The sequence below is a fragment of the Sceloporus undulatus genome, chromosome 5 (assembly GCF_019175285.1).
Source record: "Sceloporus undulatus isolate JIND9_A2432 ecotype Alabama chromosome 5, SceUnd_v1.1, whole genome shotgun sequence".
In the NCBI taxonomy this organism is placed as follows: domain Eukaryota; kingdom Metazoa; phylum Chordata; class Lepidosauria; order Squamata; family Phrynosomatidae; genus Sceloporus; species Sceloporus undulatus.
The window spans coordinates 29306453-29323548 of NC_056526.1; the positions used below are offsets into that span (position 1 = coordinate 29306453).

The 17096-nt window shown below is 42.3% G+C and overlaps 1 protein-coding gene across 2 annotated transcripts in view; it reads right to left on the minus strand.

Annotated features, from left to right (window-relative positions):
- Positions 1–377: 377 nt before the first annotated feature.
- NUAK1 (NUAK family kinase 1) overlaps positions 378–17096 on the minus strand; it is a 79430-nt gene continuing 62711 nt past the window's right edge. For both annotated transcript variants that reach the window (XM_042470649.1, XM_042470648.1), the window contains 3 exons: positions 13220–13339; positions 12787–12919; positions 378–5263 (listed from right to left, as the gene is read on the minus strand). In XM_042470649.1, the coding sequence (XP_042326583.1) occupies positions 4119–5263; positions 12787–12919; positions 13220–13339 (1398 nt within the window). In that variant the 3' untranslated portion in view covers positions 378–4118. The remainder of the gene's footprint in view (positions 5264–12786; positions 12920–13219; positions 13340–17096) is intronic.

Consider the following 17096-nt stretch of genomic DNA (forward strand, 5'->3'; position numbering starts at 1 on the left):
ATGTTTTTTCCCATTCAACTGCTTTGCTTCACAATGAGGGAGGACAACAACACAGGAGGAAAAGACCAGCAGTATTAGAATTTTATGAACGAATGGCTAGAACCTGTCAGAGCATTAGAAAAGTAAGAGCATTCCAATCTTTGAGAGCTCTAACTAAGCAACAAGATTGCCCTATCAATGCCCTGAACTTCTCACAGCATTTAATTTCAAAAACCACCCACATCATTTCTCATCAGCTCATATAGGGGACAAAGGCTTAGATTCAACTCTAGCACATTTTCCCTGAATATGTTGGAATCTTCTTTGAAATAATAATAAACTACAGCCCCCAAATGAATTTATTTTAAAAATATGTGTGCAGAGAAGAAGCAACACCATTCACATTTTTACTGGGTTTTTTTATTTCATACAAAAAGACAATATCAGTTTAAAAATACAAATACTTTGGGTGATTATCCAGCTTTTCCCCCTGCCTCATAGAGATCAAACCAACCAATGAGCAAGACAAAAAAGAAAAGCAACATTTTTAAGGTAACAATTTGGCCAGAGCTGTAAAATAATGCTGTACCAATTAAATTACACCAAAATATATTATTATACCTTTGAAATGGCTTTCAGACCAATAAATTAAAAAAAATGACAAATTCAAATAAAAAAGTTAGCTTTGAAATTAAAAAAAAACCTTCCCAAATTAAATAAGAAAAAAAATACATAACGCTAATAATAACAATGTGCAGTCAAGTGTTCTGCTTCTTCTAGGAATGATAACATGCCAGTAAATCCCTACAGAACATATTTCCAGTTTGGCAGCAATCAATCACTCATTCACATTTGTACTCAAAATGGCAGGCCTGGGCATCAGCTTAGGTAGAGCTCAGTTTGGATGTGATTCCTGGTTCTACCCAGGAGCAGTTGAGAATCCCCTCTCCTTCATTGCATACATCAATTAAATGTTTAATTGAACTTGATGGACAGGCAGTATAAAACAGCACTGTTCTGCTAAAATCAAGCTCCATTAGGACTTTAGATTGGTCCTGGCACAGCATCCAAGGGAGCAAGGCTTTACCTGATTCAAAACACTGCGCTTTATGCTGATGCATATATCCAAAACTGCTGAAACATCCCCCCCCCATACACACACACACAAAGGCACAGCAAATATTTAAGCAGCTGTACCTCTCTAAGGCAACAATCCTGTGCTCACCTACTTGGAAGTAAGCCCCAGTAAATTCAGTACAACTTATTTCTGACTAAATATGCTTTAGGACTGGGTTGCTTATGGTATACAGTACATAGGATCAGTTACCAGTCAATAGAAGTATGTCCCTAGCATCATACTGTCTCAGTGATCAAGTAGTATTAAAAACAATGGGAAACCTTTCTCACCACACCAAGAAAAGGGGGTAATTGCGCTCATATCTGTTAAATGTGGTGATATGGATTTGGTGGGTATTCAGTGCCATTTTGATCAGTTAGATTATTAATGTGTATCAATGTTTGTGGAGAGAAACACCTATTCTAAACAACTGGAATAGTAATTCTTGTAAACTAGAGCTAACTAGCTTACCTGTCATTGTGCAGTGAAAGTGTTCTTATGCAAAATCATCCACATGGACACAACTCTGAGAAATATAAAACCACACATTCTTCTAGCTCAGGTATTTTCATGTACTTTACTTTGGGAAATCTTGAGTTTGGCACTAGTTTCCTGAGATTTTGGAGCCATGACTGAGTGGACCAAATTCTGTTCCTAACTAAAATCATGACTAGTTAAACATAAGAACAGAATCTTAACCTGTCACTTATAGTTAGACTGATGACTGACTTTAAGCTGCAAACAATGTAACACGGTAAACTACTTTAATAATTCAGCTCTATTGGAACTAAAGAACTGTTTGCTGGGATAACTGAACAAAAGTAAGCCAAGTGATTCTGAATTGCCCAGACCTGTCAAACACATAGTGCCTATTTAAAGAGAGGCTTACATTCACATAATCCAGTAGACCCAAGTGGTACCTTTATGGGAGTTGAAGCCTTTAACTGCAATATTTCAATTATCTCAATCAGGTGTATTTCTTGTCTTCTCTTATTTGACCCCATTGGCCATGCAGTATCATCCACAATACATATGCATTCTTAAATTGAATTCCTCATCAAATTTACTGTTACTTTCTTCTTCCTTATAAACCACATTCATTCTCTTCCTTTACAATTTACTTACTGACAAGGGCTCTGGAATTCTGTGCTAAGGCTCCTGAAAGTGTCACTGTAAAACTCAAATTCTGCAGCTAAACAATTTGCAATTCTATTTTATCAGTTTGCGTAACCAAAGGTATAGCATAACATTTCTTAATCTTTATACAGTTTGCACAGATGAACAAGTGGGTTCCCCCCCTTCAAAATTTCTTCTTCAGGAGTTGCAGTGAGGGCAGCTTTCTAGGCTGCTTTTGAAAGGTGTTCTGAAAAGTCTTCCATGCATTGTTTTAAGTGCATCCTTTCCTGATTGATTCCAGCTTTTTTGTAGCCTACATGCATAATATATGGAAAGAGACTACTGGCAAGGAGATACTTTAGCTCTGACTGGTACTGCTTAGATATCCTATTTCCTTGCATATTGTCTTCTTGTCTTAATCTTGTTTAACATTATCAGTGGTTCCTTTTAGCATGATGTATTAGCCTGGCCCATTCAGCTATATTTAGCCCACCCCTTAACCTCCTCTTATGTTATTTTGATTCTGAAGAGACTAAACATTTTTTCCATTGGTTTTCATCCCTCTTGTCCTAGTAGTAGCAAGTAGGAAGAACGTTTCTATACTGCTTATCAGTGCACTTAAGCACTCCCTAAGCAGTTTACAAAGTGTAACCTAGTTGCCCCCAACAATCTGGGTACTCAATTTAGCAACCTTGGAAGGATGCAAGCCTGAGTCAAGCTTGAGCCCCCTTGGTTGGGATTGAACTTGCAACCTTATGGTTTGTGAGTGAGTGGCTGCAATACAGGCATTTAACTATTGTGCCACCAGGGAAACTGGGGAAGGTATAAGAAATGAATGAAAGAAAGATATGGAATATAGACTAATTCCAAGAAATCAGCATATGCCCGAAACCAGCAGGGCACAATTATTTAATAAAATAATGATGGTACATCAGTTTCAAGGGCATTAATCAATCCTTTCTCTGGATTGTGTCTAGTCAGGTGGAAATCACAGGTGCACTGAAAACAGACTATGTAGAAAAAGCAGTTGTATTGAAGTTTGAACAAAAGCTACCAATCCATTTTCATGTTTTCCCTGAAACACAGGAAAAATTCAAGATCTCATTGAAGCTGCCACTTCTCTCCAATTTGGAGCCATGTTCTGCAGATTTCCAGAGCCCTTGTTTGCTTCTTTTTTCTTGGGAAAAGATAACCTTCCTCACTCCCAACTTTTCATTACTACATTGCTATGTCTTCCTAGCCTAAATTCTATACAAAATACTTTCCACTCAAATCCTTAATGCTTTTCTCAAGGTAGCATTATAACTGATCGTGCCAGTCTTCAACTGGAAATCATACATTTATCAGTATGTGCAGCAGGAAGCCTTCTGCTGCACATTTGTACTCTGGATCATGGCCTTACTTGGCAGGTAATCTGAAAATATAATTAGCTCGACCATATCGATGTTAACAAATGCACCTGCAAATAGTTTTTTAAACTTAACTACTTTTTCTTTTAAAATGAATTTTTGGGGAAAAAAACTTTAGCAATATAGCTTTTCCAGTGATTAGTTACCTTCTCTAATATAAATACATTTACCCTTTTTCCAGTTTACATTTTGTCTAGCCTCAACTTACAGCCACTGGAATATGATCCCTTTCTGTCTGCCAGATTCCAGAGGTTTTGCTTCATACATTATTGTAATGTCTTTTGGACATTAGGTAGTATTTTGATTACATGAGTTATAGGAATGCATAATGAGCATGAGATGAATTTTTCCACAACATAGCTGAAGGATTTCTGCTCAACCTGTCTGTTCTATGTCACTTCAATAATGCTATAACTGTCAGCAAATTGATGATTGAGCCAACTCCATCATAAAGGTACCCCAAACCCTTTCCTTCCAGTTCTGCTGTCTCTTGTCTGCTAGTTAAGTTTGTTACAGATCTCCAGAGCTTTCTTGTAGACCTGAGTGACATCATCCATATCTGTAAGGAGGGAAAAACTGCTGTCACCTGTCCGATTCCGATAGCGTTTCAGGTACTGTGGTCGTGATCGGTTTTGTAGTCCCTGGAAATCTTGGATCTGGAGAAAATTTTCAGCTGACACACAACTCCTGATTCGAAGCCTGTTCTCTTGCAAGTCCATCAAGTCAAAAGAGTCACTGGACAGGATGCTGTCATCACTAATGACACTAGAAGGGCGGCTGTAACTTCGAGATAATCCTTCTCCAGGCAAGACTGCTTCCTCCATGGCTTCCAGTGTTGGTGATTCAGGGCTGATCAAAGCTGAATCTGTGCTGCTGGTGGAATATTTGCTGTTATGTTTTAAAATACCTTTGCGCCTGTAGGAATGGCTGTGAGACTCAATCCGTAATGTTTCAATGATGCCTGGGGATGTGTCTCCATTTGCTGCCGCCTCGCTATGGTCCAAGAGTTCCGAAGATTCACTCCGTTCTGGAGATGAATAGTAGCCAGACTCTCTTTGCTGAGTCTTTTTGAGGATTCCTTTTTTTGGCATTATGGAAGACTGTTTAACACTGTATTTACCTGTTACCTCTGCTTCTACAATGCTCTTAATGGATGTGCCTGTCCTACATAACTCTTGCTCCAATTTAAAGGTGGAGGGTAATACTGGACTGACTACTCCTTCGATAAATCCTGCACTATGAGATCGATGTTCACTATTGCTCCTCTTCTTCAAGATGCCTTTGGGCCTCTTGGAGTTTAATTTGCATGCATTTTCAACTCCTCCTTCCTGGATAGACTGTGCAATGTCATTTTCCTTTTTTGATTTTTTCAGGGACCGCTGTCTTTCTACCGTGACTTCAGATCCCTTTGGTTTGGAAAGGCACTTCATTTTGGTATCAGTCTCTGGCTGGAGGCCACTAGAACGATGATGCCAGTCTATGAACCTAGACAGCAGAGGGGATTCAGAGTCTTGAAGGGTATCACAATCACAAACACTGCTTTTATAGCCCCAGTTAACCCACCAATGATTGGCTATGTCTTCAATGGTTGCTCTGCGCTCAGGATTCACCATCAGCATCCATCGGATCAGACCACGAGCATCTACAAAGGATAGTAATTAAAACAAGTGTATCTTAAGATTTTTTTCAGTTTTTTAATTCTAAATCAGTACAATGACATAAAACAAGATACCTCAGTGCTGTAAGATATATTGTTGCTTTATTTTTAGGAGGTACATATGTATGCTATGCCCTGGCCAAAGTATCAATTACAAATTATCTGTCTTTTAATAATCCAAAAGAGTTTACTCATTACTTCCCAAGTGGCTATTGCTAGAATCATGGGGTGGATGTGGCCATTTTCCCATTTTTAAATGTGTGTGTGTGTGTGTGTTACTAACACATTACCCCAAACCTCACCTAGAATGTTACCATGATACATAACTGTTAACACTAATGCTTTTGCTATTTTACATAACAATTTCAAGCACTGAAAAAGACAGATCTCAGGGAGAATGCTAAGGTAACATTTCTCCTTGATATCCAGCTGTTTGCGTGTAAGACCAGCAGTACAGACCAAATCAGGAATTAAGATGAGTAGATCTGAATAATTATCCCTTTACTTTTCATACGTCTCAGAATTTTGGCTCAAAACAACTCAATCTTGGCTCAATACAAATTTTGTTTTTTAAAAAAATATTAAAATGTATGTACGGGGGGGACTATATTTTAAGATAAAATGAACACAACTGTGTATTTTGAAAGGAAAACATATAAATGCGATGTGTTTACATTGCAGTCTGATGTCGAATGCGCATGAGGCAGAAAATTCTTCCCATGAAAGAAATTGATTTCTCTTGTTTTCTCACGCCCCCTCCTGCCTCCACGCCGGACCATCTCTGTCGCTGCCGCTGCCAGGACTGCGCCTTTGCTGGGCGGCCTCCTCCCGGGGTGTCGGAGGTGCGCATCTGCGCACCGCCCCGGGAGTGCCGCCCACGGACTGGGGAGCACCGCAGCGGGACTCTTTTGGGACTCTTGGCGTTTGCCACTGGCTTTGGCGTTTGACGGCCAGTTAAGCGCGCGGGGCCTTTAAGGACCATCTGGGGGGAAGCCAGGGAGGAGCCCGCCAGGTGAGAGCGGCGGGTATAAAGCCGGGCAACCGGCCCCTCCCTGACACGCCCCCTCCTGCCTCCACGCCGGACCATCTCTGTCGCTGCCGCTGCCAGGACTGCGCCTTTGCCAAGCGGCCTCCTCCCGGGGTGTCAGAGGTGCGCATCTGCGCACCGCCCCGGGAGTGCCGCCCACGGACTGGGGAGCACCGCTGCTGCGGAACTGCGCAGCTGCGCAGCTTTTATTGGTGTGAGAGGCGTCGGATCAGCCCGGGAGCAGAGGATGCCTGTAGTGGCTAACCTCTGCTCCTTTAGTAGCCATAGAGGGGTGGGGGGAGGAAAGGGATGCGGGGGATGCCTGGGCCAGGGATAACATCTTGGTGGGCGGAGCTCCTATTGAGGTTGTGTGGGGCAGGGGGAGGTATGGTGGTGGGAGAAGGGACTTCCGTTCCAGGGGAAGGCGTGATCGATGCGTTATATCTATCTCGCCTTCCTGTCCCCCTCCCAACCTGAAGGACCTGAGGGTCTCTCCAACCGTGCCACAAACCCTGTCACTGCTCCTGTGCAATGCCAGGTCTCTTAATAACAAGACCCACATCCTCCAGGATCTGTTGGAGGACTCTAAGTGTGACCTGGCTTGCATTACCGAGACCTGGCTGGGGCCTGAAGGGGACGCTGTGTGGGCTCAGGCCCTGCCTGCTGGGTACTCGGTGAAGGACCAGCGCAGGTTAGGTGGGCGGGGGGGGGGGTGTGGCCTTGGTACATAGGAACACCATGTCCCTCACCAGGAACCACATCTGACAGACCTCCTATATCGAGTGTATTTACCTGACCCTAAAGGCTAGGGACAGTCTAGGGATTCTGTTAGTGTATCGGCCACCCCGTGCATTAGCGGACTCCCTTAACGAGCTGACACAGCTGGTCGCTGAGCTGATGTTGGAGACGCCCAGGCTTCTTGTCCTGGGCGACTTCAACATCTCCCTCACGGCCAGCCATGTTCCATCCGGTGCGGCCCGGGAATTCATGGAGACCATGGCGGCCATGGGCCTGTCCCAGCTGATACAGGGTCCTACGCATTGTGCGGGTAATACTCTCGATTTGGTCTTCTGTTCAGATGCGGAAAATCCGTGGGTGGAAATAGCTAATGTTTCCCCCCTGCCATGGACGGATCATTTTCTGGTAGAGGTGAAAATCAAGGCCTCTACCCAGATCCCCCCCCGGGGGTGGCGGACCTGTTAGAATGGTCCACCCTCGAAGGCTGATGGAACCTGAGAGGTTCCAAGAAGCCTTAGAGGGGCTCGCGGTTGGAAATGACGGCGACTCTGTTGATGCCCTCACCGGTATTTGGAATACCGGTCTTTCCAGGGCTATACACAGGATCGCTCCCAAGCGCCCTCTCAGGCCCGCTTCCAAACGTAAGCCCTGGTATACGGAAGATCTCCGGGCGAGGAAGTGGGTTCTGCGACGGCTAGAGTACCGTTGGCGGAAACACCTTCACTTCGACGACAAGACTCTCCTAGACCAACTGTTAAAGGACTACGGAGAGGCAATACGAGCAACAAAGAACTCGTTCTATGGTGCTCGTATTGCGTCCGCTGAGTCGCGTCCGGCAGAGTTGTTCAGGGTGGTCAGGGAGCTAACTCAGCTCCCTCCCGCCCTGAACCAGATTCTTAAACCTTCTAAGGCCTGCTGTGACCTGTTTAACGACTTTTTTGCGGGTAAAACCTCTCGTATAAGCGAAGGTCTGAACGCTGACATTATAGCAGAACCTAGGGTAGAAGTGTCCAGAGCCTCCGTGGACTATGTTAAACTGGATCAGTTTGAGTTGGTGAGTACCGAGGATGTGGACAAGATCCTCGGAAGTGTTCGGAAAACAACCTGCTCTCTTGATCCCTGTCCCTCGTGGTTAGCGGCCCAGGGGGGACCGGCGGTAACATTGTTACGCTGGATAATTAATACATCTTTGAGGGATGGGCGATTTCCATCGGATCTTAAATTGGCCATTGTAAAACCAATCCTAAAAAAGCCCTCCCTCGACCCCCTGGTACATAATAATTATCGGCCTATTTCGCTGCTGCCATTCCTGGGAAAGGTGATCGAGAGGGCGGTTGCGATCCAGCTTCAGGCGGTCTTGGACGAAACGGATTATCTGGACCCATTTCAAACTGGCTTCCGGGCGGGTTACGGGGTTGAGACGGCCATGGTCGCCTTGGTCGATGATCTCTGTCTGAGCATCGACAGGGAAAGCGTGTCCCTGCTGGTGCTCTTGGACATCTCAGCGGCTTTCGATACCATAGACCATGGTATCCTTCTGGGATGCCTGGCAGAGGTGGGAATCGGGGGCACTGCGCTCCAGTGGTTCCGGTCCTACCTCTCCGGGAGGTCCCAGATGGTGCAGCTGGGAGACGTGTGCTCCGACGAGAGGCCCCTTAAAACCGGGGTCCCTCAAGGAGCCATTCTGTCTCCCATGCTATTTAACATTTACATGAAACCGCTGGGAGAGATCATCCGGAGACATGGGGCGCGGGGTTATCAGTACGCTGATGACACCCAAATCATTTTCTCTATGTCTCCGACTGATGCAGTAACTGGGGATGGCGTCTCTCCTCTCGTGGCCTGTCTAGAGTCAGTAATGGGCTGGATGAGGGAAAACCGACTCAAATTGAATCCAGAGAAAACGGAGGTACTAGTGATAGGTTCTCCTGGTCCAGGAATGGAGGTGGTTCTACCTGTCCTGAACGGGGTCACGCTCCCTGTGAAGGACTCCGTGCGCAGTCTGGGGGTGCTTCTTGACTCGTCGCTTCACCTGACTGCTCAGGTGAACGCGACGGTCAAGAGCACCTGTTATCAGCTTCGGCTGATCCGCCAGCTGCGCCCATTCCTGGCCCAGAGGGACCTAGAAACTGTTGTACATGCTCTGGTAACTTCGAGACTGGATTTCTGCAATGTACTCTACATGGGGCAACCCTTATACCAAACTCGGAAGCTACAAATGGTGCAGAATATGGCAGCCCGGCTGGTCACTGGTGCTCCCAGGACCAGCCATATAACACCGGTTCTACAAGACCTCCATTGGCTGCCCATTTGCTTCCGAGCTCAATATAAGGTGTTGGTTATTACCTATAAAGCCCTAAATGGCTTGGGCCCAGGATACCTAAAGGACCGCCTCTCCCCGTACATTCCGCCTCGCACTCTCAGAACATCTGGGCAGCAATTACTGAAGGTGCCTGGGGCTAGGTTAACCTCCACCGCGCGGAGGACATTCTCCACGGCTGCCCCAGCCCTTTGGAACACGCTGCCCATTGAGCTCCGCTCATCTATCACCCTGGCCCAATTCAGGAAGGATTTAAAAACCTTCCTGTTTCAACAGGCATTCCCCGATTAAATATCCTGTGGGCCTCCCTCCTCTTTCGTGGCCAAGAGGTGGGGCTATGGGGCTTTTTCTTTTGTTATTTTTGATGTATTGCTGTATTTGTAGGGTTTTAATCTTTTTGTATTGTAACATGGATTATGTGAGTTTTAACTGTTCTGTAAGCCGCCCTGATCGTTGGAAGGGCGGGGTATAAATAAAAATTTTATTATTATTATTATTATTAGATCATGGATGGGAACCTGTAACCCTCCAAATGCTGCAAGACTCCAACTCTTACTCGGCATGAGTCATCATGGACAATTCCCATGTTTGATGGGAGTTACAGTCCAAAACATATATAAGATCACAGATTTCTCACCCCAGTCTAGAACGTTTCCTATGGATGACCTATCTGGGACTTTTATTTACCCCTAGGTTCTCTGAGACATGCACACATGCATGTTGTATACTATCTCAATATTTAAAGTGTAAGTGAATCATGCAAACCATGTCATTTTAAAATGCTGTTAACCATGTCCAGTTTATGATGTTAACAGATCTGTCCTCTTTATGGGAGAATTTCCCATTATTTTACTTTTGTGCTGTTAAACTCAGTTAACATTTGAACTTCCCTAAAGAGAAAATATTAATATCCATTGCTCAAATCCAATGAATACTATGTACCTTTCAGAGGAAGGTACAAGCAACACCGCCTTTGAGTATTTCTTGCCTAATAAAGCCCTATGAAATTCATAGGATTGGTATAATTCTATGTTTCTAAGTCAACAGTTGACTTGAAGACATATATACGCGCGCACACACATTGCTGGTGGAACTACCAATCAAGCCTATATCATAATTAACTTTGAACTTTAAAGTGGATGAAAGTATCACCTTTCCAGTATTTCTATATTGTTAGCATTATTACTTTTGAAAATATCAGAGGGAATGGAAGAGAAAGGAGATCTAGTTCAGTGCACTTAACTAGTTAAATTTGCATACAAAGAATTTGGCAGTGGAATAGAAACAGAGGCACAGATGCTTCAGACTGAGATTGTTACTGTGTGTCATTTTGCAGCTTGTCTACACTATTTCATTTGCAAAGACTAAGAGACTTTCTACTAGCCAAAAAAATGGTAAAGGAAAAATCAGACTGGTAAAGTTCCCTGAAAGCAATAAAATCCACTAACTGTAAGACATCTATTTTCAAAAGAACTTTTGGGCAGGCCTTTATTCAGATAACAACTGATAACAGATTATATTTCAAGAGGAACAGAGATAACTAGCTTGCCAAGTTAAGCTTGCAATAGAAATATATGGATGTTTTGTTTATTTATTTGACTATCAGCCTCCCCCCTAATAAATGCTTGGAAAGGGTAATCTTAAAATAAGTAAAAGTCTGGCAGATATTAATATTTCATCTCTATCCCTGGGCAACAGTCTGCTTCCAGAAATGGCCAGAATAAAATTTGGTGAGTCTGATGAGACAGATGGCCAAAATACCCTAAATGCACCAGATCCCATCTGATGGTGAAGTTATGCATGGTCAGCTCTGGTTAGTTCTTGAATGGGAAACTGCTAATGAAGACCAAGTGCTGTAGGTTATATTTCAGAGGAAGGCAATGGCAAACCACCTCTGAATATTACAGTGGTACCTCGGGATACGAATTACCCAGCTTACGAATTTTTCGGGATACGAAAAAATCCCATAGGGATTTATTGTTTCGGGTTACGAACGTTTTTTCGGGTTACGAAAAAACGCCGGCGCTGTTTAAATGGAGCCGCGGCAGAGCCGCGGCTTTTTTCCCCATTAGCGCCTATGGCAATTCGGGTTACAAAGGTTTTTCGGGTTACGAAATTAGCCGCGGAACGAATTAATTTCGTAACCCGAGGCACCACTGTATTTGCCTCAGAAAATCCTAAGAAATTCATGGGGTTGTCCTAAGTTTACAGGCAACTGGAAGGCACATAAACGCACAGACACTAGAGTCGGCAGCTAGTTTTCTATGTACTGCTTATCCTTGTTATGTGCAAGTCAATTCTAATTTATGACACTCTCACAGGGATTACTTAGAAGATTTATTCAGAGGAGGTTTGCCATTGCCTTCCTCTAAGCACAGCTTGTCCAATATCACTCTGTGGATTTCCATGGCTGAACTTGATATCCCAGAGAGACATATTCAAAACACAAACGACTACACCATGCTCACTCAGTGCAACAATGCTGAACTGACACAGTTCATGGTGACCAAGATATCTGCAGACAAACGTAAATGTTATGTTAATGACTTTATATTATATGATGCTCCTGACATGTTGCTGTATATTTAGCCATGTAAAGTGCTTTTTGCTGGAAAAGATAAACATTGAATTTTACTGCATTGGCCCTGGAACGGGCCTGTAGCGTTCCAAAACGGAACATTCTGGTTACACTCAGAGGCGGGGAATGGATTTTACCGCACAGAGAGAACACTGCCACCACCGCCGAGCATCCCCATCTGTTCCGGATGTGTTCCCCAGGGGGCGATTTCCAGGAACGCTTCTCAATCGTTTCCGAAAATCGGCCCCTTTGGAACGCATCTGGAATGGGATGGGGATGCTCAGCGGTGGCAGCATTCTCGCTGTGCGGTACAATCCGTTCCCCGCTGCCAAGTGTCCCCAGAACGTTCCGTTTTGGAACACTACAGGCTCTTTCCAGGGCCAATGCAGTAAGTTCATTCTCTGGTGAAAAAAATTGTTCTTTAGTGAAGTTCTGGTCCCCTGGCATGATTTTTTTCAAGAACCTCTGTTGTTAGAACAGTGAGTGCTGAATTCCAGGTACCAGGTAGGCTGGAAAATTATCCATTGTTTCTAGCACCCTAATCATGGAGTAGGTTTCCTGAAAGATGACATGTTAGAGCTATCAAAGGGAATCTGCTAACACATCCCTACCATTAGGGAAGGCTGCTCCAGAATTCCCACAAATGTCTTTTAGAAGCAATGCATATTTCAACTGGGAGGCACTGGTACTAGTCAAGAACAATCTCTACCCCCCCCCCCCCACTTTTATTGGTCTTTTTGCTTCGGGTATTTCAGTCTTACATAAACCAAGAATTACAAAATAGGTAAAGCAAGCCTTTTAAAACCCTTATAATTTTAATTTGGTTTGCCAGATCTCCTTGATACCTGAGGGTTGTGTTGGCTCACGATATTCTCCACTGCTGATCTGCCTGATCAGATTTTTGTGATCAAAGCCATCAAAGGGCATTGTTCCATAAACCAGCGTGTAAAGTAATACACCAAGGGCCCAGCTGTCAACCTAAGGCAGAGAGACAAGAAACATAAGGGCTAAAAAAGTCAACCCCCAAAGCCTACAAGAAACTACAAGAGGCACAGAACATCCAGCTATGTTTAATAATGAACACACGGATATCCATTGGAAATCTGGAACTTGGTATGAAAACCAAATGAAAGAAACATTTTATATGTCTTTCATGTCTGAAAATTTATTTCAGTTATCAAGAAAAGCTTGTGATCATTTAGTCAGATTCCAAACATTCACATGCTCCAAAACATATAAGTATGTTTTCTTTCTCCTTCCTTCCTTCCTTCTGCTTACCTCTGGACCTCGGTAAGGTCTTCCATTGACAATTTCAGGAGATGCATACAGTGGGCTTCCACAGAAAGTTTGGAGAAATTTGTCTTTCTGATAAAGATTTGAAAGGCCAAAGTCTGCAATCTATAAAGAAAAATGCATAACAAGGTTAAACAGAACAGTCAGCACTCATTGTATCCACAAATTCCACATGCACAGATTCAACTGTCTACAGCTTGAAAAAAATGTTTTTAAAAAAAACACAAAAAAGCAAGCCTTGGTTTTGCCATTTTGTATAAGGGACATCCTTTTACTACACCACTGTATTTAACAGGACTTCAGCATTCACTAATTTTGGTATCCACAGGGGTTCTGGATTCCAAGGATTCACTGTATAACTTATGAAAATGCATGTATAACTTATGAAAATTAAGTATGGTTTATTAGTGAACATCTGCATTAGGTATCATTCAAGAGTGTCAGATGATTATTTCTTTTTTTTAATATTGCTAAAAAAAATTATCCAGGTTCTTCTTTTATTGTTCCATGAATTCTCTCTCCTCTGTGTTCTTGTTTCAATAGGCAAATTTCTAACATTTAAAAAGGGCAGCACACAGAGTAAGCCCTGGCCTTCAATTTCTTTGGTTCATTTGCATCTCCCCACCTCCATTACCAAGGTACAGTCAACGCTCGGTAGCCACAGATTCTGCATCCATGGATTCAACCACCCACAGCTTTAAAATATATATTTTTAAATTCTTAAGATTTTTTTAGTTCAGTGCCTCAGTAGTATGTTCCTATGAACTGGGAAAATATCACACAAAAAGATGTACAATCACACTGACTCCTTTTCTTTGCTATTTTATAAATAACTCAGAGGCATGTATCCACTAATAAAACATGGTACAGAACAAATCCTGATGAAATCATGTAACGCTATTTCATGAAGACAATGCAGTATTTTATCATTACATATGTGCACATTGGTAATTAGGGAGAGGAGACACACAAAGCAACTAAGAGCTGTGACAAACTATTTATTTAGTTAATTAGTTTATTTAATGCGCCGCACATTGTGAAGATTTTCAAATAAAAGTGATGAGTGATACCTAATAATGAGGGATTCCTCAAATATTGCTTCCTCTTTGAAAAAGAACTGGGCAATTTGGGATTCCAAAATCCAAAGTGCACAATAACAGAAGGATCCCTTTTCTTAACATACTTTTATCTGAAAATATGAGTGCTCACATGCATGTAAGCAAGTTGCCAGTTTATGTGATCCTGTGGCATTACAAGGGATCTCTCTGCTTTTCATGGCTTGGTCTTTATCCTTATTCTCTAGTCATAGAATCATAGAGTTGGAAGAGACCACCAAGGCCATCCAACCCCTTGCCATGCAGGAACTCACAATCAAAGCACCCCCAACAGATGGCCATCCAGCCTCTGTTTAAAGGAGGAGACTCCACCACTCTCCAAGGGAGTGTGTTCCACTGTCAAACAGCTTACTGTCCGGAAGTTCCTCCTAAAGTTCAGGAGGAATCTCTTTTCCTGTAGCTTGCATCCATTGTTCTGGGTCCCATTCTCTGGAGCAGCAGAAAACAAGCTTGCTTCATCCTCAGTATGACACCTCTTCAAATACTTAAAACAGGGCCATCATATCACCTCTTAACCATCTCTTCTCCAGGCTAAACATACCCAGCTCCCTAAGTCTCTCCTCATAGGGTATCATTCCCAGACCCATCACCATTTTGGTTGCCCTTCTCTGGACACTTTCCAGCTTCTCAACATCCTTTTTAAATTGTGATGCCCAGAACTGGACACAGTATTCCAGGTGAAGACTGACCAAGGCAGAACAGAATGGTACTATTACTTCCCTTGATCTAGACACTATACTTCTATTGATGCAACCTGGAATCACATCAGAGTTTGCTAAATTTCAAGGGTGGATTTTAGGTAAAATAGATTTATGCTAATTTTTCCTGTGCTAATTTTTATCATGATTAGTGATTGACTTTTTTTCCATATTCTCAATGTAAGTGATCCATATGTTTGGATCAGGAAGTAATTTGTCCATCAAGTCAAGTAAGCTAGTATTTCTCAAGGGGAGGGGGAGCCATGTTAGTCAACTGTAGCAAAAATAAGAGCCTTATGGCACCTTGAAGACCAGCATTTTCAATTTCTATAAACCTTTGTGAACTGCAGCCCTCATCATCTGATGCATCAAGATAACTAGTAATTCCAAAGAATGTTTTCTTCTTCCAATGCAAATGGATTAACTGACTTGTTTGCTCAACTAGTCTGCGATTTTACTAAATGCTTCCTGAACTTAACAGTGTTAGAAGAAGTGATCTTAATAATTAACTGGTTTATTAAGATTCAGATGATGTAAATCAATCTAAAAATGGTTCTGTAGATATAATAAAAGAGGTAGTAAGTCATGCTTTAGGGAATAAAATTGAAGTAGATGACCTATGGAAAACTTTCTAGTCCTACAATTTTTAACTATTCATTATCTTGGACTCCATCATTAGCAACACAGGAACAAAATTGGGGTTTACTTAGCATTTCACTTATGTCATCTTTAAATGTTATTTATTTTATGTGTGTACGTGTATGTGGGAAAGAGAAAGAGATTGTTTCTAATACAGGGCTGTTCTCTATTTCAACTGGAAAACTCATTTTTAAAATGTCAGTATTTCAACCCATGTTCTAGCAGTTCCTTGTAAGCAGACAAAAGAGATGGGAAAATAGTGCTCCACAAATTCTACACTGTATGCATGGAATTGTGTTAGAAGAAGCTTGTGTACAACTACAGCCTGTATATGTAATTTTGAGGCTCAGAATGCAGTTTGTCCAGATTGCCTTAAATAAATTCCACTTCCTTATCAAGTCACTCTGAAAGTCATTCTTAAAATAACACAAAAGTGTAGTGTCAATACAAATTTAAAATGTTCAGTGGTAGAACTTGCATCCTGGACCACAGAATTAGCTTTTTGTAGAGGAGATGAAATCTCACTAATGCTGTTTCTGATACTGTGCGGCATGCCTGCTTAGGACAATCTGTCCCCTTATCATCACACAATCTACAAAACATGGATATCTGCATGCCAATATTAATATATACAGTTCAAAACAAAACCCAGTTCCTAAAAGACATTTGTGTTTTCATTTTGGCTGTTCAGGAAAAAGTATTTCTATCACAACCAACTCCCATAATCACAGACTGATGTTTATCAGCTTTTCCCATTAAAGCTGTCATTTTACCTCCCCCCTACTATGGAAAAAAAGTCATAGTAGCCAAGATTCCTTCATGTTCTTGGCACTTAAGTAGAGCCAATGTATTAACTCAAAAAAGATTTCCCAAACAGGAAGGGGTTGCAGAAAAGCCAGACTTTGTATTCCCTTGCCTTACCTTAAAGGAAACAACTGTTTCCACTACCTACAAGAAATGTGATGAAACATACTCATTGACCATGAAACTTGCACCCCTGTGATATATTTGGGCTTAGTGTAATTTGAAATTGCTTCTTTACTTCAGTTTGAACCAGCTGAGAAACTGGACTTCTCTCTATTGGTCTTTGGTCTAGAAAACCTAACTGAATTATTGACAAGAGAATACAATGTTCATGAAATCCAAGATTTGCTGGTAGAGTGCACAGTTCTAAAGAAGCAGAACTATAAATATAAACAGAGTTACTGAGCCGTATTAATTTCCTTTGCTGATTGTTCTATTTATCTTGTTTTCACATTCTATTTTCCCAATACCTGTTTGGGGGCTAGTGAATGTGCATTATGCATGTTGTTTTTTTCTCCTGCTGTGATCAATTTCTCTGTGTGCCAAGGAGGAAAGCTGTCATTTCATTAAGAATAAATTGATAATGCTTTGAGTTAGGTCTACTGG